The sequence below is a fragment of the Pristiophorus japonicus genome, chromosome 2 (genome assembly GCF_044704955.1).
Source record: "Pristiophorus japonicus isolate sPriJap1 chromosome 2, sPriJap1.hap1, whole genome shotgun sequence".
NCBI classification, from domain to species: domain Eukaryota; kingdom Metazoa; phylum Chordata; class Chondrichthyes; family Pristiophoridae; genus Pristiophorus; species Pristiophorus japonicus.
In genome coordinates, this window is record NC_091978.1 from 234,822,889 (window position 1) to 234,850,888 (window position 28,000).

The 28,000-nt window shown below is 41.8% G+C and overlaps 1 protein-coding gene across 1 annotated transcript; it reads right to left on the minus strand.

Moving 5' to 3' along the window:
• Positions 1 to 737: 737 nt before the first annotated feature.
• Positions 738 to 24,107, minus strand: bmp3 (bone morphogenetic protein 3). The gene is made up of 3 exons (XM_070863895.1): positions 23,521 to 24,107; positions 4,493 to 5,397; positions 738 to 3,741 (listed from the first exon to the last, which is right to left on the minus strand). The coding sequence occupies exons 1-3, from the start codon at positions 23,807 to 23,809 to the stop codon at positions 3,550 to 3,552; spliced, it is 1,386 nt and encodes a 461-aa protein (XP_070719996.1). The 5' UTR covers positions 23,810 to 24,107; the 3' UTR covers positions 738 to 3,549.
• Between the last annotated feature and the right edge of the window lie 3,893 nt (positions 24,108 to 28,000).

A 28,000-nucleotide genomic window follows, 5' to 3' on the forward strand; every position in this document is an offset into this window, starting at 1 on the left:
GTGCCCAGGGTACTGTACCCCAGTGTGAGTCAGTGTCTTCAGGAGAAGAGAAAATTAGAGAAGGAAAATTACCTTTCAGAACAGTTGGACTGAATAGGGTCGAGGAACTGACTTTACGGAAACAGCAATAAAGCTCTAACAGACCGAACAACAGTGAGAGAAAAAAAAAGCAAGCTTTGTAAACCATACCTGAGATGATCAGGGTTTAGTTCTGCTAAAACATAGCAATGAAATAATGATGATTTTTAGTTACGTAACTAAATTTATTCATTTTCAATGATTGTGAAGAAGGTTGCCATTAATGCAATAAAACACTATTCAACAAGAAAGCTTAGACATCAGTAGTGACAAGTACCCTTCACAGTTTCATTTCAGATGCTTTGTAGTGTTCAGGATACTAACAGTCTTTAATAAACATTACTGCAACCAAATATTGAAACTGTGCAAAAAAAGGGGAAAAACTGCAGCCAAACATAAAATAAATTAAAAAAAGCTTTTCAACAGGGTTTCTTTCCATATACAAATATGCACTATTTAAAAACATATTGTACAATATTACATATCAACTAAATGTTTACAGGAAATTCTTTACAAATGAATGAAATGTTGATTTTTTAAAAATCTGCTGCAGTTTTGTAAAGTAACACAATAACCAAAACACAGAAATGGAAAATATATTGCGATATATGTTGATAGACACACAAATGCACTTAATACAAAGCCATATAATTTCATCCATCCTTAAATATTGTTGTTTTATTGTCAAAGTTAACAATTAAAACTTAATTAATTTTGTATCTTTTTAATAATGGAGAATTGAGTTTCTTTTTAAGTTGGCAAATTCGCTTCAGCTTTGAAAAAACAGAATGATAAACAGACAAACTGCTTCACAGATGCCTATGTAATAATAATACAAATATATATATTAAAAAAAACATTTTTATAAGAGTAAAGCATGCAATTTGATTCATACCAGTTTAATGTAATATAAACTAGCCAAATTTGATGGGGAGAAAATGGGAAACATTCATTCAATTAAACTTGTTTTTCAATTGGCAATTGATTTTGGCAATTTAATAAACATGTCTACTTTTGTAACAACTCTAAAATAGAACTATATACAAAACAGTATTAAAATTATTCAATGCATTCAAATACGTACCTACTTAAATAGTGAAAATATATTTTGAATTTTTAAAAATTGTTGAAAAATTACATGGGTGATTACTTTTAAAGAAATGATTATAACATATTTTTCCTCTACCAAAATGTCTAATTATTGCATACTTATATAAAGAAATAAAGTTTTTTACTGTTATAAAATAAAATGGTGAAAACAGTTGATACTGAATCTGGGACTGATCTTTGGGATCAATATGAGGGTAAAGCCACCTCACAGACAATATGCATAATTAGCATAGAAATAATATTGATGTATTATCTAAGAGAACAAGAGAATGCCTCTATTGGACTATATGCATACTCATTAAAATATTAATGCTGTAAGGCACTATCCTCAAGGATCAATGTTAACAACTTTAATTCCACTTAATTCCAGGTCCACATAAAGGATTTGGCCAGACCGCCCAACAAGTCCACGGAGATTCAGCCCATTTTACTTGAAGAAAATTAGTTCCGAACAAGGCCTGGACTAAGTTTCTTAGCTTCCTCTATCAATATTTTTAGATTTGGACTAACAAGTGGAATGCAATAAGTTTCATCAATCCTAATAATTCACACCTTTGAGTTTATTATCACTTAAATTTATCTTTACACTAAAGAAGTACATGAGATAAGGCAGTGGTTTAAGACAAAGTTGGAGCCCAAGTTTAAATCCAACTCAATGAAAATAAAACAAAAGTTGATGGAAGTTACCTATTGTTGCTGATTGTAAAATTTGCAATTAAAAAGGCACACTGCCGATTTTAGGGACTTTAACTTTTTTACATATGGAGAATGGAAATGTAACCTGGCGCTTTCTGAAAGGTAGACTGAGTGCCATTACTGCAGATATCGATGGCACTGCTCACCTGCATCATACCTGATGTAAAAATGTTAGTACTTGCACCAGCGGCTAACATTTAATTCTCCAGCATCTTAAACCTCATCTTAATGATGACATAAACATTTTTTATTCTTTAAAAGTATATAGGTATGACATATTTGTGAATGACTTCCTTTACATCGAGAAGCAGCATATCCTAAGCATAATTAATGAAGGACATATTTTGTTTTTTTGAGCCTACTCCAGTCTGTTTAGTCTGAATTAGGGTGTAAATTATAGATTTATTTGTTCGTAAATAAAAAGTTGGTTAACCAATATGAAAGCTCTAAGTTATGGTGAGCAATAGAACCATCAATGGAGCAAAACACGTATCAGTTTTGACTTGAGTAACAATTGATTGACTAACTTTGGAGCCAATTATATTTACTACTTTACTGTAAAGTACTTCGTTATGACGAGACCAACCCATTGATAGCAATGAGTATGGAGAGTAATTCTTGCAGATGTCATGATCTTACATATTCTCCCTCATTTTTTTGTGATTTGGTATTAAGTGGGTCAGTTCAGGAGGCAAAAGAATTGTGGCATCACTGTTTGCCTTTTACTAATTGACCACACATTTTGTTATCCCCAATTTGGTTCCTGGCATCCGCTGGCATCTGTCCTGGCAGTTGTCTCATTTGGCCAGTTGAAATTGGAATGGATACTTCTGAATCATTGCAGCTATGCTAACTACTGGAGTTCCCTGGTTTGTTGTAGCTAAGACTGACCTTTATTTAGCAGATCCAGCAAACATCCTGTAACCCCCTGAGTACTGGACTTCCTCGTCTGTTTGAAGTGAATGCTTTATATCACACATCATCACAAACATTTTGCATTAAAAAAATGTTGCCGATTAATATTAAATAAAACATTGTGTACTGAACATATGAATTATTGTTGCAGTAAGATATTTTAACAAATAAATTGATTTTTTTATCTAATAATATATTTGCATTGATTCACATAGCTGCTTTACATTTCAAATTACTTAATTATTAAAAAGAGTACTGCAATAAAATACAAAGGATAAAATAAAATGCTCATCACACTCTGTGATTGTTTGGCTGGGTGGTGATGGTAGTGGGGGGGGGGAAGGCGTGGAGGTGGGGGGCGGGGGGGGTGGTGTGGAGTTGGGGGAGTGGAAAATAAGCCATATACCAGCCATGATACAAAGTATCGGTTGAAGTGCAATAGCAGTTTGTAGCAATTAGTCTTGAAGAACCTAAAAGAAATCTACAATAAATGCCGTTCTGTCTCAGAATCCTGAATTCCGGACACAGACGCTCTGCGACTTCCATTTGATGTTGCTTCAGAAACTGCGTTTTTAACGCAAATGAATGGGTTTGTAAAAGAAAACGCTAAATTATCTTTCAGTTCCTTTCATCTAAAGACACCATTCAGTTTTCATTTGTTGGAAGACTTCCTTTTGTTGTTCAGAATGAAAAAGAAAACAAAAATGTCAGCAGTGCAAACCCAGAATCAATGCTCACGTTCCCGTAGAGTTATCTGCAAGCACATGACTCCACTGTCATGTTTGGGTAGACCTTCAGGACAATATTCTTGTTTTCATCGATAAATAGGATGCTTAATGATGACATTTTCTCAGGCACACAGCATGGCTCTGGAATCCCTGGAACAACGCCCACTGCTCTCACTATACTTTGAATCGTAGCATGGTTTGAAGGTCTTAATGACTAAAAGAAGAGGGGAGAGAATCATTTTACAGAAACACTTTCGAACATTGTTTATACTTCCATCTTTCTTACAGATGACATCTAGTGAATAAAATAGATGTAACAGCTCGTTAATTCCCAACATTTTGGTGGGTAAATAGAGTTAAGATACTGATCAACCATGATCTAATTGAATGGCAGAACAGGCTTGAAGGACTGAATGGCCTACTCCAGTTTCTCCTATGAACAAAATCTTTTTGCAGGTTTGGGGTTCAGGTGCCTGGAGAAAAAGCACTTGCCCCAGAAGTTCACAAATTTTACAATGTATAATATGGTATAATTTATACTATAGAACACATAAGACAACGTTTCAACTGTAACTAACTCAATTTAATGAAAATATGCACGGTTTAATGTTGATGATCTTGTCTTACGAATGCTTAATGTGCCCTATCAAATTCTCCCTTTGCTACTTTTACTGAGCCATTAACCTGCTTAAAATAAATAGGTTATTGCCAGTATTAAAATAGTAGAGAGACAAATATGATAGAAATGGGTCAAACATTTGAACGATAATATCTCCAATTGTAAGCTTGAAGGACTGAATGGACTTCCTCATCCGTACAGGTCTAATAACTCCGATGTATCTCTTTTTAGCTGGTTACAAAGTGGCATTGGCATACGCTGGGGAGTAGGCTGCCTGCCAATTTTACATGGCATAGGGATCTCAAGAAAGAAAAAATAACTTACTACATGAAAATTGAGCACCCACCTTTAGCATTGGGAACTGGCAGGCACCTGCACAATAATAGGCATCAAAAGACTTGGGGGAGATTATCCACTCACTCCATCCAATGTCTGCAAAATCCACTTTCAGGTAACGACGGGCACAGTTTCTGGGCTCATTCCACTGTCTCCGTCTCGCCTTCCTCAATGTTTGCTCATCAAACTGAAGAGTCTGTGATTTCTGTCTGTTGCCCTTCCTCTGCTTTGTCTTCCTCTGTCTGTTTGCTGGTCGAGGATGCAGCTTTTTATAAGGCCCCCTTGCCTCCCATGCATCAGCCTCATTGTACTGATACTCAGCACCAGGTAATTCATTGTTGTGCAAGGGCATGAGTAAGTTAGTCGACCGTTTCTTTCTCATTTCAAATGTCCTGTTTGCGGCACTGATTCCAAAACTCTGCATTTTGGTGACTAATGATCCCCGGCGTCTTTGAAGAGTGCTCACCACATTGTCCAGTTCTGAAATTGCAGAATCATTTGCATACACCAGGATATAGGGCGAACGGTTTGAAAGCAACTGTTTCCAGAAGGTTGGACCAGACGACGTGATCTCAATTCCAATCAATAGGTTATCATTTGACTTTGCATTGTTAACCACTCGTGTGATGTCTTTCCACTGCCAGGAGAGAAAGTCTCGATAAAAAGTGGACGTATTTATCACATAGCGACCCAGAATTCTGGTATTATTGTTGGCAGTGGCAAAAACCCAGATTGAAAGATCAATGTTGACTTGTTTTCTGTGTAAACGACGACTGCAGCCCTTTGAGTAGGGGCAAATACTGCTGTTGTTTACAAGATCAGCTACATAATAATGCAACGTGGCAGACAAAATGTCTTCAGATTGTGTCAGAGAGGTCAGATTAAAAATGTGCAGCTGCTTATCTCCAATCCACCCTATAATAATAACAAAACAATAAAAGATCAAATATCCTGTAGTGTCAAAGCATGCACACGATAATATTGCAGCAGTACATTAAGTTCCTTTATGTCATGACCTGCACATTAACCTTCTATGCTTCTGTTTCCATGTTGAGATCTTAATAAATATTATTCCAACTAAGTATGTTGTGGACAACTAGTTTATTGGTGGGTGAAGATTACAATCATTTTTATAATGTTATGATGATTAATTCAAATTTTAAAAATAAAATGAAATCATAACTTTTTTTAAAATGTTTTCTTTTTCTGAACTTGCACATTTGGATATTGAGGGCGACTCACTGCATAGGGGTGATCAGGTTTCCAAACATGGCATTGGATGCCAACTTCTAACTTTGGCACCATAAAATTGTCTGCATTATTCAACATTTAGAGAAATGGTAGGCTATAAACATTGTGAAGATTTTGTTATCAACCAAACCCACATCTTGTCCATTTAATGAACATCTTTCTAGCCAGCAGCACTTTTGCCTCTGAGTCAGAATGTTGAAGGTTGAAGCCCCACTCCAGGGTGTTGACATCTGTTGGCAATGCAGCTGCAATGGTGAGACCCGAGGATAGCCCTGAAATGGGCCTTGGACCTTGTTAATATTATTTGGGCAACTGCCCACAGGCAGCTTGCAAATGTGACCAAAATGAATATCGAGCCACGAGCCTCACCAGCAGCAGCCTAAAGGTAAATCTCGGGGTGGGTGTGGGGGAAGTGGCAATGGGAGAGGACAATCGGGATATTATGGGGTTGGGAGAACCACTCCTGCTCCTCTTGGCTCCACAACAATGTTTAAAAAATATATATTTTAAATATAAACTTACCTGTTGGTGATGGCTATTTCTTAGGCTGTAGGGGCCGCTGAAGAATCATGAGTGGGCCAATTCCTCTGTGATATTGGAGACCAGCTTCACAGAGGAATGCCTTAGGCCTCTCATCAACATATGCAAGGGACCTAACCTCTGTTTTAGGTGGCCGCCTAAAGAATATAGCAGTGGCCCGAAAGCCACGCGGACTGGGCATGGGCCCTCCCACTGGTAACTTTGTCGCTGTATCACCCATTGTGTAATGCATAGCAATTTTTACCCCCCAGGACTCCAGCATATAATCTAGGATGATATTCCAGTGTAGTGCAGAGGCGTTGACATATTTCAGATGAACCGTTAAACTATGGGTCCATGGGCTGAATTTTCTGAGTGTCAGGATGAGTCTGTGTAGTGGGCCACTATCCTGAATGTTCCATCAGCGCACTTTGCAGTCTCTTTTTAACTTAAGTACTCCAATTGAGCTAGTCATGCGGGTTTCCCGGCCAATTAACTGAAGCAGGTCTGATGATGTCACGGATGACTCAAATTCAGCTCAGCTACTTAAAGGGACAGAGGAAAGATGAGAGTTGAAGGTTGTTGGAGGTGGTTCAGCGGTTGATCTGAGAGTTAGCTGTTGCTGTGAGATAGATCAATTCGTTTTACTGTGAAGATGTAACCAATTCTAAGCAAAGATGCAGTCTCATCGCCAAAAGGCTGCACCCAGTTTTAGGGATTCCTCCCTGGAAATCCTGGTCCAGGGAGTGAGAGCCTGCGAGGAGGTCTTCTTCCCTGGTGATGGGTGAAAAAGGCCAATAGCTGAAACAAAGAGGGCATGGCTGGAGATCGCCGAGGAAGTGAGCAGCAGGACTGTTGTCAGCCTTGATCCAGTGCAGGAAACAATTTAATGATTCATGAGGTCAGGAAAGGTCAGGAAAGGTGAGTACCATGCCACATTCCACTACATTCTGAGGTGCGTGTCACCCCCAACCCCATTACTCTGCTGTCCCAAGCCGACTCCTGCACGTCACTCCTCACACCAACCTACCTTGCAGGTGCACTCATTCCTCACTGTCTATGCACCCACTCACATCCCCATCTGACTAACCACCCCGACACTCACCCTCATCCTAATACAATCATGGAAAGTAACACCACAGAAGGAGGCCATTTGGCAATGTCACATCATTGCCACATATTCACCCTCTACAGATGTAGCCCATCCATCCCCTACACTCATTCCCTGACTCTCACTCAAAGTTCTCTTGCTTCCCTCCTTGCGGAAGAGAGCGCAGACCTCCAATCAACACTGCATTGACACCGCAGAAGAGGAAGCACGCGACATAAGCGGAGTTGCAGAGCTGGCAGTGGGAGATGGAAAGCGGGCGATATCTCAGTAACCTGGTGATAGAATTAAATATCATAGAACCACATGGCAGACAACAGTCACTCATGGTCACATAGAAACATAGAAACATAGAAAATAGGTGCAGGAGTAGGCCATTCGGCCCTTCTCGCCTGCACCGCCATTCAATGAGTTCATGGCTGAACATGCAACCTCAGTACCCCCTTCCTGCTTTCTTGCCATACCCCTTGATCCCCCGAGTAGTAAGGACTATATCTAACTCCTTTTTGAATATATTTAGTGAATTGGCCTCAACAACTTACTGTGGTAGAGAATTCCACAGGTTCACCACTCTCTGGGTGAAGAAGTTTCTCCTCATCTCAGTCCTAAATGGCTTACCCCTTATCCTTAGACTGTGACCCCTGGTTCTGGATTTCCCCAACATTGAGAACATTCTTCCTGCATCTAACCTGTCTAAACCCGTCAGAATTTTAAACGTTTCTATGAGATCCCCTCTCATCCTTTGAACTCCAGTGAATACAAGCCCAGTTAATCCAGTCTTTCTTGATATGTCAGTCCCGCCATCCCGGGAATCAGTCTGGTGAACCTTCGCTGCACTCCCTCAATAGCAAGAATGTCCTTCCTCAGGTTAGGAGACCAAAACTGTACACAATACTTCAGGTGTGGCCTCACCAAGGCCCTGTACAATTGAGCAATACTTCTCTGCCCCTGTACTCAAATCTCCTCGTTATGAAGGCCAATATGCCATTTGCTTTCTTAACCGCCTGCTGTACCTGCATGCCAACCTTCAATGACTGATGTACCATGACAGCCAGGTCTCGTTGCACCTCCCCTTTTCCTAATCTGTCACCATTCAGATAATAGTCTGTCTCTCTGTTTTTACCACCAAAGTGGATAACCTCACATTTATCCACATTATATTTCATCTGCCATGCATTTGCCCACTCACCTAACCTATCCAAGTCGCTCTGCAGCCTCACAGCATCCTCCTCGCAGCTCACACTGCCACCCAACTTAGTGTCATCCGCAAATTTGGAGATACTACATTTAATCCCCTCGTCCAAATCATTAATGTACAATGTAAACAGCTGGGGCCCCAGCACAGAACCTTGCGGTACCCCACTAGTCACTGCCTGCCATTCTGAAAAGTCCCCATTTACTCCTACTCTTTGCTTCCTGTCTGACAACCAGTTCTCAATCCATGTCAGCACACTACCCCCAATCCCATGTGCTTTAACTTTGCACATTAATCTCTTGTGTGGGACCTTGTCGAAAGCCTTCTGAAAGTCCAAATATACCACATCAACTGGTTCTCCCTTGTCCACTTTACTGGAAACATCCTCAAAAAATTCCAGAAGATTTGTCAAGCATGATTTCCCTTTCACAAATCCATGCTGACTTGGACCTATCATGTCACCTCTTTCCAAATGCGCTACTATGACATCCTTAATAATTGATTCCATCATTTTACCCACTACCGATGTCAGGTTGACCGGTTTATAATTCCCTGTTTTCTCTCTCCCTCCTTTTTTAAAAAGTGAGGTTACATTGGCTACCCTCCACTCGATAGGAACTGATCTAGAGTCTGTGGAATGTTGGAAAATGACTGTCAATGCATCTGCTATTTCCAAGGCCACCTCCTTAAGTACTCTGGGATGCAGTCCATCAGGCCCTGGGGATTTATCGGCCTTCAATCCCATCAATTTCCCCAACACAGTTTCCTGACTAATAAGGATTTCCCTCAGTTCCTCCTTCTTACTAGACCCTCTGACCCCTTTTATATCCGGAAGGTTGTTTGTGTCCTCCTTAGTGAATACCGAAACAAAGTACTTGTTCAATTGGTCTGCCATTTCTTTGTTCCCCATTATGACTTCCCCTGATTCTGACTGCAGGGGACCTAAGTTTGTCTTTACTAACCTTTTTCTCTTTACATATCTACAGAAACTTTTGCAGTCCGTCTTAATGTTCCCTGCAAGCTTCCTCTCGTACTCTATTTTCCCTGCCCTAATCAAACCCTTTGTCCTCCTCTGCTGAGTTCTAAATTTCTCCCAGTCCCCGGGTTCACTGCTATTTCTGGCCAATTTGTAAGCCTTGGCTTTAATACTATCCCTGATTTCCCTTGATAGCCACGGTTGAGCCACCTTTCCTTTTTTATTTTTACGCCAGACAGGGATGTACAATTGTTGTAGTTCATCCTTGCGGTCTCTAAATGTCTGCCATTGCCCATCCACTGTCAACCCCTTAAGTACATTCGCCAATCTATCCTAGCCAATTCACGCCTAATACCTTCAAAGTTACCCTTCTTTAAGTTCTGGACCATGGTCTCTGAATTAATTGTTTCATTCTCCATCCTAATGTAGAATTCCACCATAATATGGTCACTCTTCCCCAAGGGGCCTCGCACAACGAGATTACTAATTAATCCTCTCTCATTACACAACACCCAGTCTAAGATGGCCTCCCCCAGTTTGGTTAGCCCAATCTATGTGCATATTAAAGTCACCCATGATAACTGCTGCACCTTTATTGCATGCACCCCTAATTTCCTGTTTGATGCCCTCCCCAACATCACTACTACTGTTTCGAGGTCTGTACACAACTCCCACATGTCAGCAGCCAATGAAATATGATCATATACATAATGGTAAATTACAACATTCTTATCATAACAGTTCTAATTCATGTCTTTACTCTCCTACAGGTCCATCAACTCCCACCCCCACCCCACCACCCTCACTGTCTAGCCAGAGGAGGAAGATGACTCTCCAGAGGAAGCTCCATTCTCTAAGGGTGCACAGTGACTTGACCCATGCACACCCAGCACCAACGCAGATACGCCTACCTCGGTAGGTCCCACGCGACATAAAATAGTGTTGTCACCTGGTGTCTCACACATCACAAGTGAGCAAGAGAGAATGGTGGAGACAGAGACAGCAGTGGAGAGCCCACGCCTGAGGGCACAGGAAGCTCCAAGTTCTGCTCAGCTGGACGCAGATGCTGAACCTCAGGTGCCATCAACAAAGAGGATAATTCTGGAGGTGGAGCAACAAATGCGCGAGGCTTTGGCAGCATTTCCAGCCATGATGTGTGCAATTGTATGGAGAATGGAGGAGTCCATCTCCAAAATGAGTAGCACCATGTTGCAGGCGATGACTCTTCCATGGAAAGAGTGGCCATCTACAGCAAACACCTCTCTGCCCCTCTGGGGCATGATTACTCGGTTTCCCCACAGTAGGCAATCGGCCTGAATCGAGAGTTCATCCTTGCGCCTATGAAATGGTTTAAATTCCTCAGGGCATGCCCCGTACGTGGCTGCCCAGTCCCCATTCAGGACACATTTCTTAATTAAAGACAATACCGGGTCTTTATTTGTCCAAACATTAATTTGACGGGCTGTCACAGGTGAGCCTTCGCTTTCGAAAGCTTCAACAGCCATGACCATCTCAGCATTATGGTCAGTTGCCCCCTCAGTGGTGGCTAGTGGGAGCCTGCTGGGTGCATCGGCACAGTTTTCAGTGCCCAGTCTGTGCCGAACTGTGTAGTCATAGGCGGCTAAGGTAAGTGCCCACCTCTGTATGCGAGCTGATGCATTCGCATTTATGGCCTTGTTGTCGGCCAAAAGGGATGTTAGGGGTTTGTGATCTGTCTCCAGCTCAAATTTCCTGCCAAACAGGTACTGGTGCATTTTTTTTACTGCATATACACATGCTAGCACTTTCTTTTCTGGCATCCCATAGCCCCTTTCTGCCTGGGACAGACTTCTGGGGGCATAAGCTACCAGCTGTAACTGACCATTGGCATTCACATGCTGCAACACACACCCGACCCCATAGGACGACGCATCGCACGTTAGAACAAGTTTCTTACACAGATCATATAACATTAACAGTTTGTTGGAGCATAACAAGTTGCGTGCTCTATCAAAAGCCCTTTCCTGGCTGTCCCCCCAGACCCAATTGCGACCATTGCATAGGAGCACATGTAGTGGCTCTAACAGCGTGCTCAATTTTGGAAGAAAGTTACCAAAATAGTTCAGGAGCCCAAGGAACGAACGAGGCTCCGTCTTGTTACGGGGTCTGGGTGCTCTCTGGATTGCTTCTGTTTTGGACTGAGTGGGTCTGATCCCGTCTGCTGCTACCCTCCTCCCCAGGAATTCTACCTCTGGAGCTAAGAAGACGCACTTCGCCTTTTTCAATCGCAGCCCTACCCGATCCAGTCTGCGTAGCACCTCCTCCAGGTTGTGGAGATGTTCTTCTGTATCGCGACCCGTGATGAGCATGTCGTCTTGAAAAACCACCGTCCTTGGAATCGAGTTGAGGAGGCTTTCCATATTGCGCTGAAAGATCGCGGCGGCCGAACGAATCCCGAACGGACATCTGTTATACTCAAACAACCCATTGTGTGTCGTTATGGTGGTCAGCTTCTTTGACTCACTCGCCAGCTCCTGGGTCATGTAAGCTGAGGTCAGGTCCAATTTTGAAAAAAGTTTGCCACCGGATAGCGTCGCAAAGAGGTCCTCCGCTCTCGGAAGCAGGTACTGGTCTTGGAGTGACACCTGATTGATGGTGGCCTTGTAATCGCCACATATCCTGACCGACCCATCAGCCTTGAGCACCGGCACAATCGGGCTCGCCCAGTCACTGAATTCGACTGGCGAGATGATGCCTTCCCTCAGCAGGCGGTCCAATTCACATTCTATCTTTTCCCACATCACGTATGGCACCGCTCTGGCCTTGTGGTGTACTGGCCTGGCGTCCAGGTTTATGTGAATCCTTGGCCCCCATGAAAGTGCCGATGCTGGGTTGAAATAATGAGTCAAATTTGTCCAGGACCTGTGAGCATGATACTCACTCCACAGAAGAAATTGCATTGACATCGCCCCATTTCCAGTTCATGACAGCAAGCCAACTCCTTCCCAGCAGTGCGGGATCATCCCCCAGGACAATCCAGAGTGGCAACCTGTTCTCCGAATCTTTGTGGGTCACGACTACCATGGCACTGCCTAGCACCAGAATGATCTCCTTTGTATATGTCCTTAGCTGTGCGTCAATCGGCAATCATTTTGGCCATCTGGCCTTGGACACCCACAACCTTTCGAAATGTTTGATTCTCATCAGAGACTGGCTGGCCCCCATGTCTAACTCTATTAATACTGGGATGCCATTGAAGAGCACTTTCATCATTATCGGTGGCGTCCTGGTATATGAACTGTATATGTGCTCCACATGAACTCGCTGAACTTCAGCTTCCAGCAATTTCCCCCAGTATTCATTTGGCCTCGAAGGGCTTACATCGGGCCCGTCTTCCTCGTACATCAACCTGGCTGCAGGCTTCCTGCACATACGTGCCAAGTGACCGCTGACGTTGCAGTTTCTGCAGGTATATTGCTGACACCTGCAAGCTCTGGCTGTCTCTGTAACTGTCCTTAAGCGCACCATTAACAGGTGTTGATGGCCCCATTACTGGCCGCATTGCTCATTGCGATGGCATCAATCGCCGTTCAGCTAGCCATTGTCTCTGTTGAATTCCCCCTTTGGGTTCGACTACATGCTGGGCCATGTCCGATTGCCCTTGTCTGCCTAGAGAACTGTGTGCCGCATTAACAATGTTGACTCCCTGGTCGTTTGCCGCATTTGAGCCAAGATTTTTGTCATACATCATTCTGGCCTCTTCCTCCCCTGAGATAAATGTCTGGGCTATCAGAGCTGCCGCTTCCAAGGTCAAGTCTTTGGTCTCAATCAGTTTCCTGAAAACCCAGCGTGCCCGATGCCCTCAATAAAAAAGTCTTGCAGCATCTCCGCTCTGCCTGCATCTGTGAACTTACATTGGCTCGCCAGTCGCCGGAGATCTGCCATGAAGTCAGGAACGCTTTGCCCTTCTCGCCGCCGGTGCGTGTAAAACCGGTGTCTCGCCATGTGCATGCTGCTCGCCGGTTTAAGGTGTTCCCCGATCAACTTATTGAGCTCTTCGAACATCTTGTCCACCGTCTTCTCTGGCACTAGAAGGTCCTTCATCAAGGAGTACGTTCTGGATGCACAAACCATCAGGAGATGAGCCCTGTGTTTGTCGGACGAATACTGTCCCAACCATTCCTTAGTGACAAAACTTTGCTGTAGTCTCTCAATAACGTTGTCCCAATCATCACCAACACAGTATCTCAATTCTGTGCTGCTAGTGGCCATGCTCGTGTGGTTTAAATCCCAGTTTCTCATCACCAATGATAAGTCCTTACTATACAGTATAAATGCACACGAGGCCCATACTTGATAGAAGGTCACTCTGTGACCAGTTACCTTTATTACCAAGACCTCGTGATGAAGGTGGGTGGAGCTTCCCCTTTTATACCTGAAAGTCCAGGTTAGGAGTATCTCGCACAAGTTCACCCCCTTGTGGTCAATGTTCTCAAGGTGTACAACTTAGGTCAGCTTATACATGGGTTACAATAATAGTTGAATACATGACAGAGGGAGTGGAAGCGCTTACAGTTCACGAGCACTCCTGGGTGATGTGGGGGTGCCTTGATGGTCACATGTGTGCAGCCGATGAAAACCCTGTACCTGTGGGAAGCTAGCCAGAGCCGCAAAGCCGAACGCACACTCAGTCACACTGACTTCATCAGTAGCAAAGTTTACATAAGTGCCTGACTTGTCAAACATGGCATCGGTCACCTGGATGGTGCATCTGTGGGTGGCCGACTGTGAGATCCTGCAAATGTCTGCTGCAGATCCCTGGAAGAAGCCTTAGGTGAAGAAGTTGAGCGTTGTGGTGACTTTGACAGCCACTGGTAAAGCGTGTCCACCAGGTCCTCTTGGCAGCAGCAAGCTACAAATGTCTGCAACGACCCGACGCAATAGCCTGAGCCTCCTGAAGCACTGCTGTTCATTCATGTCCAGGAAGCTCATCCTCTGCCTGTATACCCTGTGTTAGGGGTATCGCTTCTGGTGAGGTGTGCCCCTGTGCTGATCCCCTCTCTCCTGTGGAGCAGCAGGTCAGTGAGAAGGCTGCTGGTGTTGTTGTTCCTGTTGTTGGTGCTGGGGCTTATCTTGATCTGAATCTGAGGTCCAAGGTGAATCAGCATAAGCGGCACCCATGCTGATCTGATAGATGCCAGGTAAAGTGAAGATCAGAGGCACAATGTTCCAATGTAGTGGGAGCATGTTCCGAGGTTGCGGAAACCACCTACAAATTCCTGAAAGCAAATTCTCTGCAGCAAATTATGTCAACAAGAACCTTTCCCTGAGGCAAGGAAGCAGGTGTGAGGTGTGAGTATTTATGTGATTATTTTAACTGTCAATTATTCAACTCACACAATGGTCACTCATCTTTTGCCTTGCTTTGACAGGCGCGTTTCAGGAACCACATGAATCCCGTGCACAGCCAGTAAAAACTGAAACTTCAGGTTAAAAAGCCTCTTAACAGGCTGTTGACAAGCTTTTAAGAACATTATGGAGTATAAAATCAGGGAAATCTTGCTACAGTTGTACAGGGTATTGGTGAGGCCACACCTGGAACACTGCGTACAGTTTTGGTTTCCATATTTAAGAAAGGATATACTTGCTATGGAGACAGTTCAGAGAAGTTTCACAAGGTTGATTCCAGAGATGAGGGGGTAGACTTATGACTAAAGGTTGAGTATGTTGGGCCTCTACTCATTGGAATTCAGAAGAATGAGAGGTGATCTTATCGAAATGTATAAGATTATGAAGCGGGTTGACAAGGTGGATGCAGAGAGGATGTTTCCGCTGATGGGGGAGACTAGAACTAGAGGGCATGATCTTAGAATAAGGGGCCTCCCATTTAAAACAGATGAGGAGAAATTTCTTCTCTCAGAGGGTTGTGGATCTGTGGAATTTGCTGCCTCAGAGAGCTGTGGAAGTTGGGACATTGAATAAATTTAAGACAGAAATAGACAGTTTCTTGAATGATAAAGGAATAAGGGGTTATGGAGAGCGGGCAGGGAAGAAGACCTGAGTCCATGATCAGATTAGCCATGATTGTATTAAATGGTGGAGCAGGCTCAAGGGGCTGTATGGCCTTCTCCTGCTCCTATTTATTTTGTTCTTATGTTCTTTAACGAGGTCGCCCACCTCTCCCGAGTGTATCTCTGGCGCGCTGAAAAACGCACCAGAGTAAAAGGCAGAAGGAAGTCAGCGGGATGAAGGCAGGTTCCCAACGAGCTGTCAATTTCAGCACTTTTAACAGCATACACGCTTGCTAATCAGCAAAAGGAAAAATCTGGCCCTTGTGCCTGGTTTGATCGTTCAGGTGGATGTTAAACATCCCATGGTACTATTTAAACCAGAACAGGAAGGTCATGGCCGATTCTTCCTTCAATCAAAATGGTCAAAAATTTATTAACTTTTTCATTGCTGTTTGTGGAATCCTGCTGTGTGCAAAATGGTTGCAATATTTACTACATAATAAAAGTCACTGCACTTTGAAGTGATTCATTGACTCAGAAGTGCATTGAGACATTTCTGGTAGATGTGATGAAGTCAGTAAATATCTCACTGAGGAAACTTTTGCAACTGAAAATCTATGTTTTTTCCCCTCTCTTCACACAAGATGGTGCTGTTGAGCTATTAACAATGACCTAGAAATCCGAGTCGGCTGCTTCCCACGGGCGATCGAGTAAAAAAGTTTAAAAAGATGCGCACTTACCTGAACCCGCTACGTCGCGAGAGATCCCGGTCCTTAGGCCTCTACTGACTGCGTGTTGGAGTGCGTGCACGTCAGGATGTCTGCAGAGCTGGAGCTGCAGTCACATGGCTCTGGGCAGCCAATCAAGGTAAAGTATATACTCATTCATAATGGGAACTCCATATGTTGGAGTTCCCATTATTATGATTGAGAAACCCCCCCCAAACACCCAAAACACTAATAAAAAATAGAAAAAAATACACCACATATTTTTATTAATTTAAATTAAAGCTATTAATGTATTATAAAAAAATATATATTTTTCCAATTTTTTAAAAAGTTTTTTTAATTTTGGTTAAAATAAACTTACCATAGTGGGGAGGGTTTTTAACAATAAAATGTGTTTTTTAAATTGTATTTTATTATGCTTTTATCAGGCGCAAGAGTTTTCAGGACATCCACTGGGCAAGATATGGGTAAATACCGCAATCTTGCCCATGCAAATGTCCTGGATGTGGAAATAAGGAAGATCTGTCAAGCTCCAGCTTGACAGATTGGAAAAGCCTGTTTTCAGTGCATGCACATTGTGCGCTGAAAACCGGCTTTTGCGATGCCTTCCCGGGTCCGTACACACTCCGTACGGATCCGGGAGGCCGGAATTTCTGGGCCAATGAGCTGGTGGAGTTACTGAAGATTCAAATTCAGTCGGGTGTTAGTCTGCCAGCAATAATGAACTAACTTACAGATTTATTTGTCCTGTAATAAACTTGAAAGTTGCTTAAACAGAGAAATATGTTAAAACATATTAAAACATTGGAAAATATAAACAAAAAGATTTTGGATCAGGCAACTTGACTTTCTTAAAATAATACTATAAAGCTCATGGGTAATGCTGTAGATTTTAGATAAAAATGAATCTCAGAATCATTTCTAATTAAACTGAAAGTCACTGCTGCTTTTCAGTTACAGAAGGAGATCGGGAACATGCCCTCTAAGGAGTTGCCAGCCCTTCTTGTGTGAGGAGAGGGGGAAAAATGTCAATTTTCAGTTACAAAATCTTCCTCAGTTAGATGTTTACAGCACTTCATCACATCTCTCAATGCACTTCCGAGCCAATGAATCACTTCAAAGTGCAGTGACTGTTATTATATAGTCAAACATTGCACTTCCATAATCTCTTTAATGTAACCTAAGGGCCCTGAAAACTTGTGTTTCCCAGTCTGCCGCCATAACAAATGGGAATTCCAACTGCTGGAATTGTTGTCCCACTGATCCTGTCCTACTTTCTGGGGTTTGAGGCATTTGCGTAAATCGGTCTGGCATCTGCACCATTTGTGGTGGAACTAAGTGCCCATCTGAAGGGGGAGGAATCTGACTGCAGATTTTTTCCATGTCATTAAAGAGACGGCTAGACCAGCTTAAAACTGCAAGAATATTAAACAAAGTAACCCGTTTCCAAATAGGCTGACTTCCCTATGTCCTAGGGATAACAATCTTTTAAGTTGTCATGGGCCCCACTTCTGCCAGGATCAGATTCTGGCAAGTACATAAGCAAATGCTCATTGCTTTGAGGACTACTGAGGTGGGATTTGTTGGAATTTGGGAAGATGACGTCATCCAATAGTCCCGCCTCTTTTACTAACATCCACATGGAAGTGGGTGGGCCCATGTCCACAGCCCTAATCCTGGTGCAAACTCTGATGAATGCAAAATGCGGCAGAGAGCCAAGTTCTGTCCCAATTTCCATCCCGTCTGCCCCAAATATGATGTAATTATGCCAAAATATATGCAGCTATTCGGGTTCAAGTTTCTGATGCATTACTATGTATGCATATATACACTACCAAACACAATGATAAAATCTATGCTTGAATTAAACTTAATGTAAGTGGACTAACTATATATAACAATAAACTATTTACCATCTAATGTCATCGAAGCTGTTGGTTCAAAAGAAATGAGCACTGTGCTACAGTATACTTGAGATCATGTACGTAAACTCATAGGAAAGTAGTTAACCATCGAGCACCAAAGTTCATCCATATTTGTTTTAATGTTCTTTAAAATAAAGAAAAAGATCTAAAATGCCCTTTCTAGCTTCTCTCCTTTCCCAAATGAAAAAAAAGGTTTAGCCCAACGTTTTATCATGAAGGCTGTGTCCCTTTAATTTAAGCTGTGGATACTGGAGAATATAACATACTAGCAAAAAGATTAGCTTAGAATACCTCATTGCTGGTGCTGATGTATGAGGTGTAATTTTGTGAGCAGCACTCCCATTGTAGAAGATCACTAGACAAAAGCATAGATTGAAGCTAGGTCATTATAGGACAGATTCTGCCACTCATGCCTTTGTCTAGTGTGGCTCCATGCCAGGAAAATGGTATTTATAATGTACACTGTGTAGTTTATTTCCTGGTGTAGAAAGGCCTTACAACAGGTTGCAACTGAAGGCAACATATGTCAACAAAACTGAGCCCTGTTTTTGTTTCTGATAACACAAGAAGGCTTGGAAAATTTGTAGTGGGGTACCAACAATAAGTCAGAGATATCTCATGGCATAACACATGCTTAGGCAATCCTAGTTCCAGAAGTGATACTGCGTTTGAACTTCTGCCTACGAGGCACAGAGTTCTAGGTGATGACACTATCTAGGACAGAGTTCCACAAACTGAAGTGCTATGTGAAACTTCTGTACAGACTTGGGATTGATACAGAATATTGAAGTACAGCTGAAGTAATTCTTGTTTTTTTGGCACAGGGGTGGAAGTCTGGCTTAAGTGTTAGCTACTTTGGTAATGCTGCTCTAATCACAATCTTGTAGATTACTGACAACTGTTTAATATTATAGTAAAAGTCGCATTGAAGTTCAAAATCATAGAACAGAAGCAGGCTATTCGATCCATTAAATTCAACATGTTAAATCTGTGTCGGTGTTTTTCTCTATCTTTTTCTCTCACTTAGTTGAACCTCACTCTCATTATATCCCAAGTCTTTTAATATTTTTATTTTTCAAGCAGTATATGTAATGTTTTGGTGACATGGACAACACTGGAAATTCAGTATTTATTGCCCATGCCCCAAGAGTATTAAGAGACAACCGCATATATACTACTTAGTCCTATATTACTACCACTTTCATGCCATCTCTACCATAGTTGCCATATAAGAGTAAGAAAAGTAAAACCTCACATCTGCCTGTTATACACAGAATGATAAATGTTTGGCAGTGAGTTTAGTTTGTTAACTTAACCCTAAGGTTCTGCTTGCATTTTACTTACCAAGTTATGACATAATTGGATCTGATTTATTGAATTACTGTATTATTGTTCACTGTAAACCATTTATTATCCTTTACGTTTTAAATTTATGATACATAATTTAACTCAGTTTTATAATGTCATCATCTCTCAGGCAACGTGTGAAGTATAAACATAGTTACACCCAAGTACAGTGAAGCCCATTGGTATGCACGTCAGAGTTAAGCAAATTATTGTTGAATGTGAGTCCTGATTCCGTCTCCTGATTCCTTTATGCTTCTGTACAGGCATTCCTACTACAATCAGGTCTGGTTTTTTAACAATTTTCTGTCTGCTCTGACCTGTGGGAATACAACAGGGTTGTGCTAGATTTTAAGATAAAAGATTGTGTGAAACTGGCTGATTTACAGACAGACCAGCACTGATGACAGGGGGAGCTCTTTCCTCATTAAATAGCATTGAATCTTCTCAAAAGTACAATGCACTATAAATTACTTCAGCAGTGTTCTGAACAGAGATGCAAAGCCTGGCAAAATGGTGGGGGAACTCAAACTTCTGAGCATTTCAGATTTTGTAGATTATATGCAATATGAGTATGAAGGCCATAAAAAAATTAAACATACTGTATTAATACAGGATATGCAAGGTCATGAGAGATGTGTGTCATCACTTATTTTCCACACCCAAGAAAGGCAGTTGCACATAGTTTGGTGTAAATTGGATGACAAAAGGTTATACTACTTTAAGGGACCATTTGGTTGTTCTGAGGTAAAGTTCACTTTGAAGTGTTGGTTACATTTGAAGCAGGATAAACCCAATTCACATAAAATGGTGAAATAATGCAGAATATGATGTTATGGTATCATTATTGCAAAGGTATCTTTGTAACTATCTTCCATAAAAGACAATAGATTCAACACTCATAAGAAGAACCTGGGATCTTTTTTTCTTGAAAGCTAAAACTGTGAATTATATCAATGTTGCATATTACCGTGACAATATCCAGATCTATATCGACTATTTATGTGCATACTTTTTAATTACAATTAAATAATAATATTTTTAAATGAAGACTGGTTGAAATAGTCAAATTCGTGTATGCCCCTTGTTTCTTTGGGTGAGCAGCAACACTAAAACTCAATTGCAGTTTTTTTTATTGTTGTCTGAACATTTACTTTTCTGATTCTGACAGTGTGTTGCCTTAAAAAAAGAAGCATTTCAAAGGACTATAAGAAAATGTCTAACTAAATACTTGACTGAAAACAGCAGCAGCATGTGGCAGTCAGTAAAGGAGTGTATTGACTAAAGGATTATACACCACTTTATACAAGGCATGGGCTATTGTTGCACTTGATATATGGGCCATGGGTCACTAGTGGCCCACCCATTTATATGAACATAAGAGTGACAGAACAAAAAGAAAATAAAGGACACTGTTTAAAGTTTTGTTGTCTCTCCATCTCTTTAGGTGATCAAGTACTATTTCTTGATTATGAAGGTACATAGGTAACTTTTTCTCAGGCATCCACTGAGGCAGATTTATGCAGAATTAATGTCAGTTGAATGGGTTCTCTGATTTTCCCTTCATTTCACATGGTCCAGGGAGATTAGAAACTGCATTTGCGGCAACTCTGCGCCTTAAAAGTAAGTGTTATGGGATGGATTCACTTAGGGGAAACTGCAATTAATGTCAATCTGTAGTACATTTATATAGCGCATTTCCGGACATCTCAAAGTGTTTTATAACCAATGAAGTACTTTTGAAGTGTAGTCACTGTTGTAATGTGGAAAACACGGCAGCCAATATGCGCACAGCAAGCTCCCACAAACAGCAATGTGATAATGACCAGATAATCTGTTTTTGTAATGTTGATTGAGGGATAAATATTGGCCAGGACACCAGGGATAACTCCCCTGCTCTTCTTCGAAATAGTGAAATGTGATCTTTTATAACCAACTGCGAGAGCAGATGATGCCTCGGTTTAACATCTCATCTGAAAGGCAGCATCTTCGACAGTGCAGCCCTCCCTCAGTACTGCACTGGAGTGTCAGCCTGGATTTATGTGCTCAAGTCCCTGGAGTTGTACTTGAACCCACAATCTTCTGACTCATAGGGAAGTGTGCTACCCACTGAGCCACAGCTGATACATAACTGTACAAACTAAAAGCTGTGTAAATGTTGATGATTCAATCTTTGTGTTGAATGGTTATACAGTGTGAGTAAGAGTCAACCCATTGTAGGGCCAATCTGACAGGACCTTGGACACACCACAGAACAGTCTGAGTGGTCTTTAGACTTTGGGATCAGCCAGGTGGGCTGTAATAATATTTTATGGCCCTGCATATTTCTATGTTTCTATCATAAGTAAGCTCCTACAATGAATTCAATACAATTGATAGCCAATATTGAATAATATCACAATTTAAGTTACAAATATACAATACAAGTATAGTATTTATTGAGTATGTTAGATCCTGCTGTACACTAAAAAGCAAAAATATCTGAATACCCTTTTCTCAATATCACCTGTTGGGGAACAAGCTAGAGGCCCAAGGCATGGCACTAAAAGTAGGCATTCTGCATACTTGCAAGCACCACTGGCACAAACCATCCAAAAACGTGACTGCCTCTCTTTCCTTCACAAGCAGAGCAGTGTATATAATTTAAAAATAAAATATACCCGGACATGATTTCAAGACACTAATCTAATCTTGAAATTCAAATATTTATAAATTGTCTGAGCTTTGCTCTCATAGTTTAGGATTCTATCTGAAACCTTGATTAGATTACAGCCTTTTAACCATAACTCTCTCCCAGGCATCAATCCAACTAAGCATCTCAGGTGACGTCACAATGTATGAAAATGAAGCATAAGTGTTTTACTGAATCCTTCAAATTTGGTCCAGGTCTTAAAATCACTCCATGATTTATTTTGTGACGCAAAACTTTAAAAAAGAACATTCAGGTGTCGTCCCCAAAGGCTCAGTAAATAAACATTAGACATGATATGCTACTGAGCAGAGCAAGAAAGCCCCAGTTTCCATCCTCGGTCTTTGTTGAATTGTTCGCAGTGGCAACACTTCAATTTGCCTCAGTGTTCTTGGGCTAATGAGGGGACAAAAATTGGCCTGAGGTCTTGCTTCTAATTGCTATTCAGTGATTGCTGCAGCAAGTGCAGGCGTGAATACCGGTAAGGTATCGTTTTGTCCTGGGCAGGGATAGTTACATAGTCAAAAAGCCCACCCTTGCGCACATATTAAGACGAGCTATTTGATTGAGGTACTGAATGGCTGTCACAGCCTACTAAATCATAGCCCAGCATGAGTCATTGCCTTTAGGAGAGCCGGAGCGAAAACTCGAAAAATGCAATGAAGTTTGCACTCCTTGACACTTTGGGCTGACGTAACATTGTTTTAGTCCATTAAGAGCTTGCCAGGTAAACTGGCCGCTGGGAATAATGCAAAATTGAGTTTATTAACATCTGTTTGTGACACCATTACTGCAAAATTATTGGGAAATGTTCTGGAATTGATTACAGGAAACTATGTCCGGGTCCGGATAACATACTTTAATCGGTGCCCGAGTGTTTCGACAGAACACGAAGCAGTTTGATTTGACTCCAGAGAAGATGCGCGAGTGAACCGTGATAGAGTTAAAGGACCACTGGTTATAGAGAATTCTGTCTCTGAAACATCAGCCTTAAGACAACGGAACTCTTATTATTAGGACTGGATTTAATTGTATCTAGAGCGTTGCTTCTTAGACTCACTCATCTATAGAACGAATGCTAACAACCTTTCATAGGAGAGTTACACCAACTGGTTCCTTTGTATAATCCAACGTTACGACCGCTCTTTCGAATTTTTGAGTAATGAATATGACCAGGTTAAAATCACCGGTGAGACCTCAGGGGCTCTGTAGATAAGGAAGTTCTCTATAAAGTCATAGTCATGTTGTTTCATGCCCTGAATTTAGGAAAGCAACCCTTCCTTCATTACATCATCCCATCCCTGTATACTTACCCAAATTAGCTTTGTAGCTGCGGATCGTATTGCCATCCTTAAAGTGGTAACCTGCTTTATTGTACTTGTCATAAAGCATCAGCATGTGCTCCGACAGCGTGTCCTCGAGCAGATCTGATCCTTTGGAGATGGGGCTTCCCTTCCGGGAGGAAGCAGAGTCTCTCGAATTCTCACCCAAGCCAGCAATTCTCCTCAGCCCGCGGAAATGATCTTTCAGCAGATCCGAGAAGCCCACAGTTAAACAGCTCCATCCCACACACACAAACAGCAGCGTGTGAAATTTGCCCATTCTCTTAAAAAAAACAAGAGAACAACGCACAAAACTGGAAATAGAAAGGTCTTTAGTACAGCAAAAAATTTTGTTTTTCGAAAAGTTCTAAGACTGTCCTATTGAGGATTGCGCTGTCCCAAGCAGCTGCAGGTACCTATCTGATAAGAGAAGAGCTTTCCCAGATCCTCATGTGAATATGTTTGGTTGGTTCACTCTGATGCCGTTAGACTCTGGTCGCCGCTTGTTGCTGCTCCTCTCTGTCTCTTTCAGGCTCGGCTGGTCTGTTCCTATCTGACTGCAGGCGCACAGTGTTATGTGTCCCAGCTCAGGGCAGAGCTTCGGCCCGACCAATCACACTGCTGCACTGCCTTAAATCAAATCAGACTTCAAAAAGCCAACTAGATCTCAGATGTCGAGAGGTGATAGATCAAATATTCAGCTCCTATAGCACAATGTGAGTCAGACTGTGACTTTATAAATTGTTATATGATACTAATTGATTGCCACGAGAGAGGGATATATATATAGCACTTCTGTCCTGAAAGATTTTTTAAAAGTATCGTACATATCTCTGAGTATTTAATATCAGGCTTTAAGTTCGGAGATATATGAGATACTTGAACAATTATTATTCGGGTAGCGAGAAAGTATATCGTTTTTGACTTACTTGGTAATTAAGAGCCCAGGCAGTTTTTTTTTACAATCGTTTCAGAACAATACCCTCCCAGCTGTAGGAAACTTGAAATGCCATTTATATCAGTCTATATCCACTTACTGCAGTCCTCGCTGGCACACATAAAATCAATCTATGCAACATTTTGTTGGGGGGAGGAAGCGTTATGAAACTTTTAGAAAGAAGCAACAGTTAATTCATTCTCATGCTCATTATTTCCAGGATCTTAAGCGAATTACGAAACTTATACATTTTGGCGGGTCTTTATTCATTGTCATTTAAAAGGCAGTTAACAAATAACTCCTATTCGCTCGCGATCACGTTCTGAATCAAACCTATGTACAGTGCTAATGCGGAATGTATAGTCATACCGTCTACAAATGACACGTTACATCAGTTAACCTTTTCTTTTAACAAGTGAAAATCTCATAAGATTATTGATAATTAGTACAATCCAAATCCTCTCTGACTCATCCTATAAATAATAGTGTAGATTAAGATAAAGTAATTCAGCAGAGTTGATTCTGGGGTGCATGGAGAATAATGTGGCTTATTCCAGGCTTTATATGTGATCTGCCCTGTGTTCAGAAGTGAATAGCGTTAAGCGGACACATCCTGTAGAGCTCCCAGTCCGGACATAGCACTGCATGTCACACACACCAAATAAAGATAGGAAGAAGAATTTAAATACCCTCTTTCACGAGCATCCATGAGTAACTAATGATTTCCCGTAAACATCCATTGCCATTATCTATATATGTTGATACAGGGGTATTTATTTCTCTAACCGAAGGGTTTAAAATGACTAATGCTCAAATGTTTTTTCCCAATATATGAAATATTTCGTATTTAGATCGATTTACAACACAGAACACTGCCTGGATTGTTTGCTGTAGAGTAACCAGTGTTTCCAGCAATGCTACTGTCCTCCGTGGCGTGTATACAGAGCGTACCTACTGATTACTCACAAATGATGCAGAATAGACAGGCACATTGGGAAAGGTGAATGCAAATACTCAGAGGTATACGTGCATATCGGTATAAGAGATGCCATCAAAGCACTGATATTAAGCCAAAATTAAAGGCGAATATATTACTGAGTCCCCCTCTTATTGTGGAGGTCAGAGGTCCGCTGTACTAATCTCTCAGATTATTCTAAATCCAACGGAATACTCGTAGAACGGTACAACACTGCATTGTGGCTGTTTCCTGTACTTACCAGTTTAACTGATCTGCCATCAGATGTAAGTTACGCCAATTTTCCCGAGACGCATTTCACAAATCCCCAAAAGGAGATTCCTTGCCAAGAATTGACAGACTTACCTTTCTTTATACGTAATCTGATTGTACCCTTAATCAGTCATTTGAATGATCACATTATTTCTGCACTTGACCTATCCAATAGATCTTCTGCTAAACTGGCTTTATCAGAAAATGACTCATGAAGCTACTTGCATACTGACGAAAGGTCATCGACCTGAAACGCTAACTTTGTTTCTCTCTCCAATGATGCTGCCTGACCTGCTGAGTGTTTCCAGCATTTTCTGTTTTTGCTTTCATACTTGACCGACTCTGCATTCTCTATTGCACTGAAATTGCAGGATTTGTCTGACTACCTTCATTTCAGACTTCACAGTATTTCTCAGTAAGTTTCCACCGAGACTCGCTTAATAATGGACTAAACTATACCCCATCATTTAACAGTAGGATTATTCTCTCGGGCATCACTTGTTTATCTCATCTTCAGAAAACACATGATTACACATTAAGATCCAATAATTATTGTGCAGGTTACTGCACAAGATAAAAGTTCACAGGGTTGGGGGTAATATATTAGCATGGATAGAGGATTGGCTAACGAACAGAAAACAGAGAGTCGGGATAAATGGTTCATTCTCGGGTTGGCAATCAATAATCAGTGGGGTGCTACAGGAATCAGTGCTGCGACCCCAACTATTTGCAATCTATATTAACGACTTGGAGGAAGGGACCGGGTGTATCCGAGTCATGGCATTGCGGATAAAGCAATAACACGGCAATAGGCCTCACATTTTAGGGATCGCTGCTGGGACCACAACTGTTTACAATATACATAGATGACCTGGAAGAGGGGACAGAGTGTAGTGCAACAAAATTTGCAGATGACACTAAGATTAGTGGGAAAGCGGGTTGTGTAGAGGACACAGAGAGGCTGCAAAGAGATTTGGATAGGTTAAGCGAATGGGCGAAGGTTTGGCAGATGGAATACAATGTCGGAAAGTGTGAGGTCATCCACCTTGGGAAAAAAAACAGTAAAAGGGAATATTATTTGAATGGGGAGAAATTACAACATGCTGCGGTGCAGAGGGACCTGGGGGTCCTTGTGCATGAATCCCAAAAAGTTAGTTTGCAGGTGCAGCAGGTAATCAGGAAGGCAAATGGAATGTTGGCCTTAATTGCGAGAGGGATGGAGCACAAAAGCAGGGAGGTCCTGCTGCAACTGTATAGGGTATTGGTAAGGCCGCACCTGGAGTACTGCGTGCAGTTTTGGTCACTTTACTTAAGGAAGGATATACTGGCTTTGGAGGGGGTACAGAGACGATTCACTAGGCTGATTCCGGAGATGAGGGGGTTACCTTATGATGATAGATTGAGTAGACTGGGTCTTTACTCGTTGGAGTTCAGAAGGATGAGGGGTGATCTTATCGAAACATTTAAAATCATGAAAGGGATAAACAAGATAGAGGCAGAGAGGTTGTTTCCACTGGTAGGGGAGACTAAAACTAGGGGGCATAGCCTCAAAATACGGGGGAGCCAATTTAAAACCGAGTTGAGAAGGAATTTCTTCTCCCAGAGGGTTGTGAATCTGTGGAATTCTCTGCCCAAGGAAGCAGTTGAGGCTAGCTCATTGAATGTATTCAAGTCACAGATAGATAGATTTTTAACCAATAAGGGAATTAAGGGTTACGGGGAGAGGGCGGGTAGGTGGAGCTGAGTCCACGGCCAGATCAGCCATGATCTTATTGAATGGTGGAGCAGGCTCGAGGGGCTAGATGGCCTACTCCTGTTCCTAATTCTTATGTTCTTATGTTCTTATGTAACGTAGCCAAGTTTGCGGATGATACAAAGATGGGAAGAAAAGCAGTGTGTGAGGAGGACACAGAAAAATCTGCAAAAGGACATAGACAGGCTAAGTGAGTGGGCAAAAATTTGGCAGATGGAGTATAATGTTGGAAAGTGTGAGGTCATGCACTTTGGCAGAAAAAAAATCAAAGAACAAGTTATTATTTAAATGGAGAAATATTGCAAAGTACTGCAGTACAGTGGGACCTGGGGGTACTTGTGCATGAAACACAAAAGGTTAGTCTGCAGGAACAGCAAGTGATCAGGAAGGCCAATAGAATCTTGACCTTTATTGCAAAGGGGATGGAGCATAAAAGCAGAGAAGTCTTGCTACAGTTGTACAGGGTATTGGCGAGGCCACACCTGGAATACTGTGTGCAGTTTTGGTTTCCATATTTAAGAAAGGATATACTTGCTATGGAGGCAGTTCAGAG

Excerpts from the sequence above, each read along its gene's own strand:
- bmp3 (XM_070863895.1), bottom strand. The coding sequence starts at position 23,809 with ATGGGCAAATTTCACACGCTGCTGTTTGTGTGTGTGGGATGGAGCTGT. Across the intron at positions 5,398-23,520 it reads CAGCTACAAAGCTAATTTGG|GGTGGATTGGAGATAAGCAG; the intron begins GTAAGTATACAG and ends TTATTATTATAG. Across the intron at positions 3,742-4,492 it reads GCCAGTTCCCAATGCTAAAG|TCATTAAGACCTTCAAACCA; the intron begins GTGGGTGCTCAA and ends CTCTTCTTTTAG.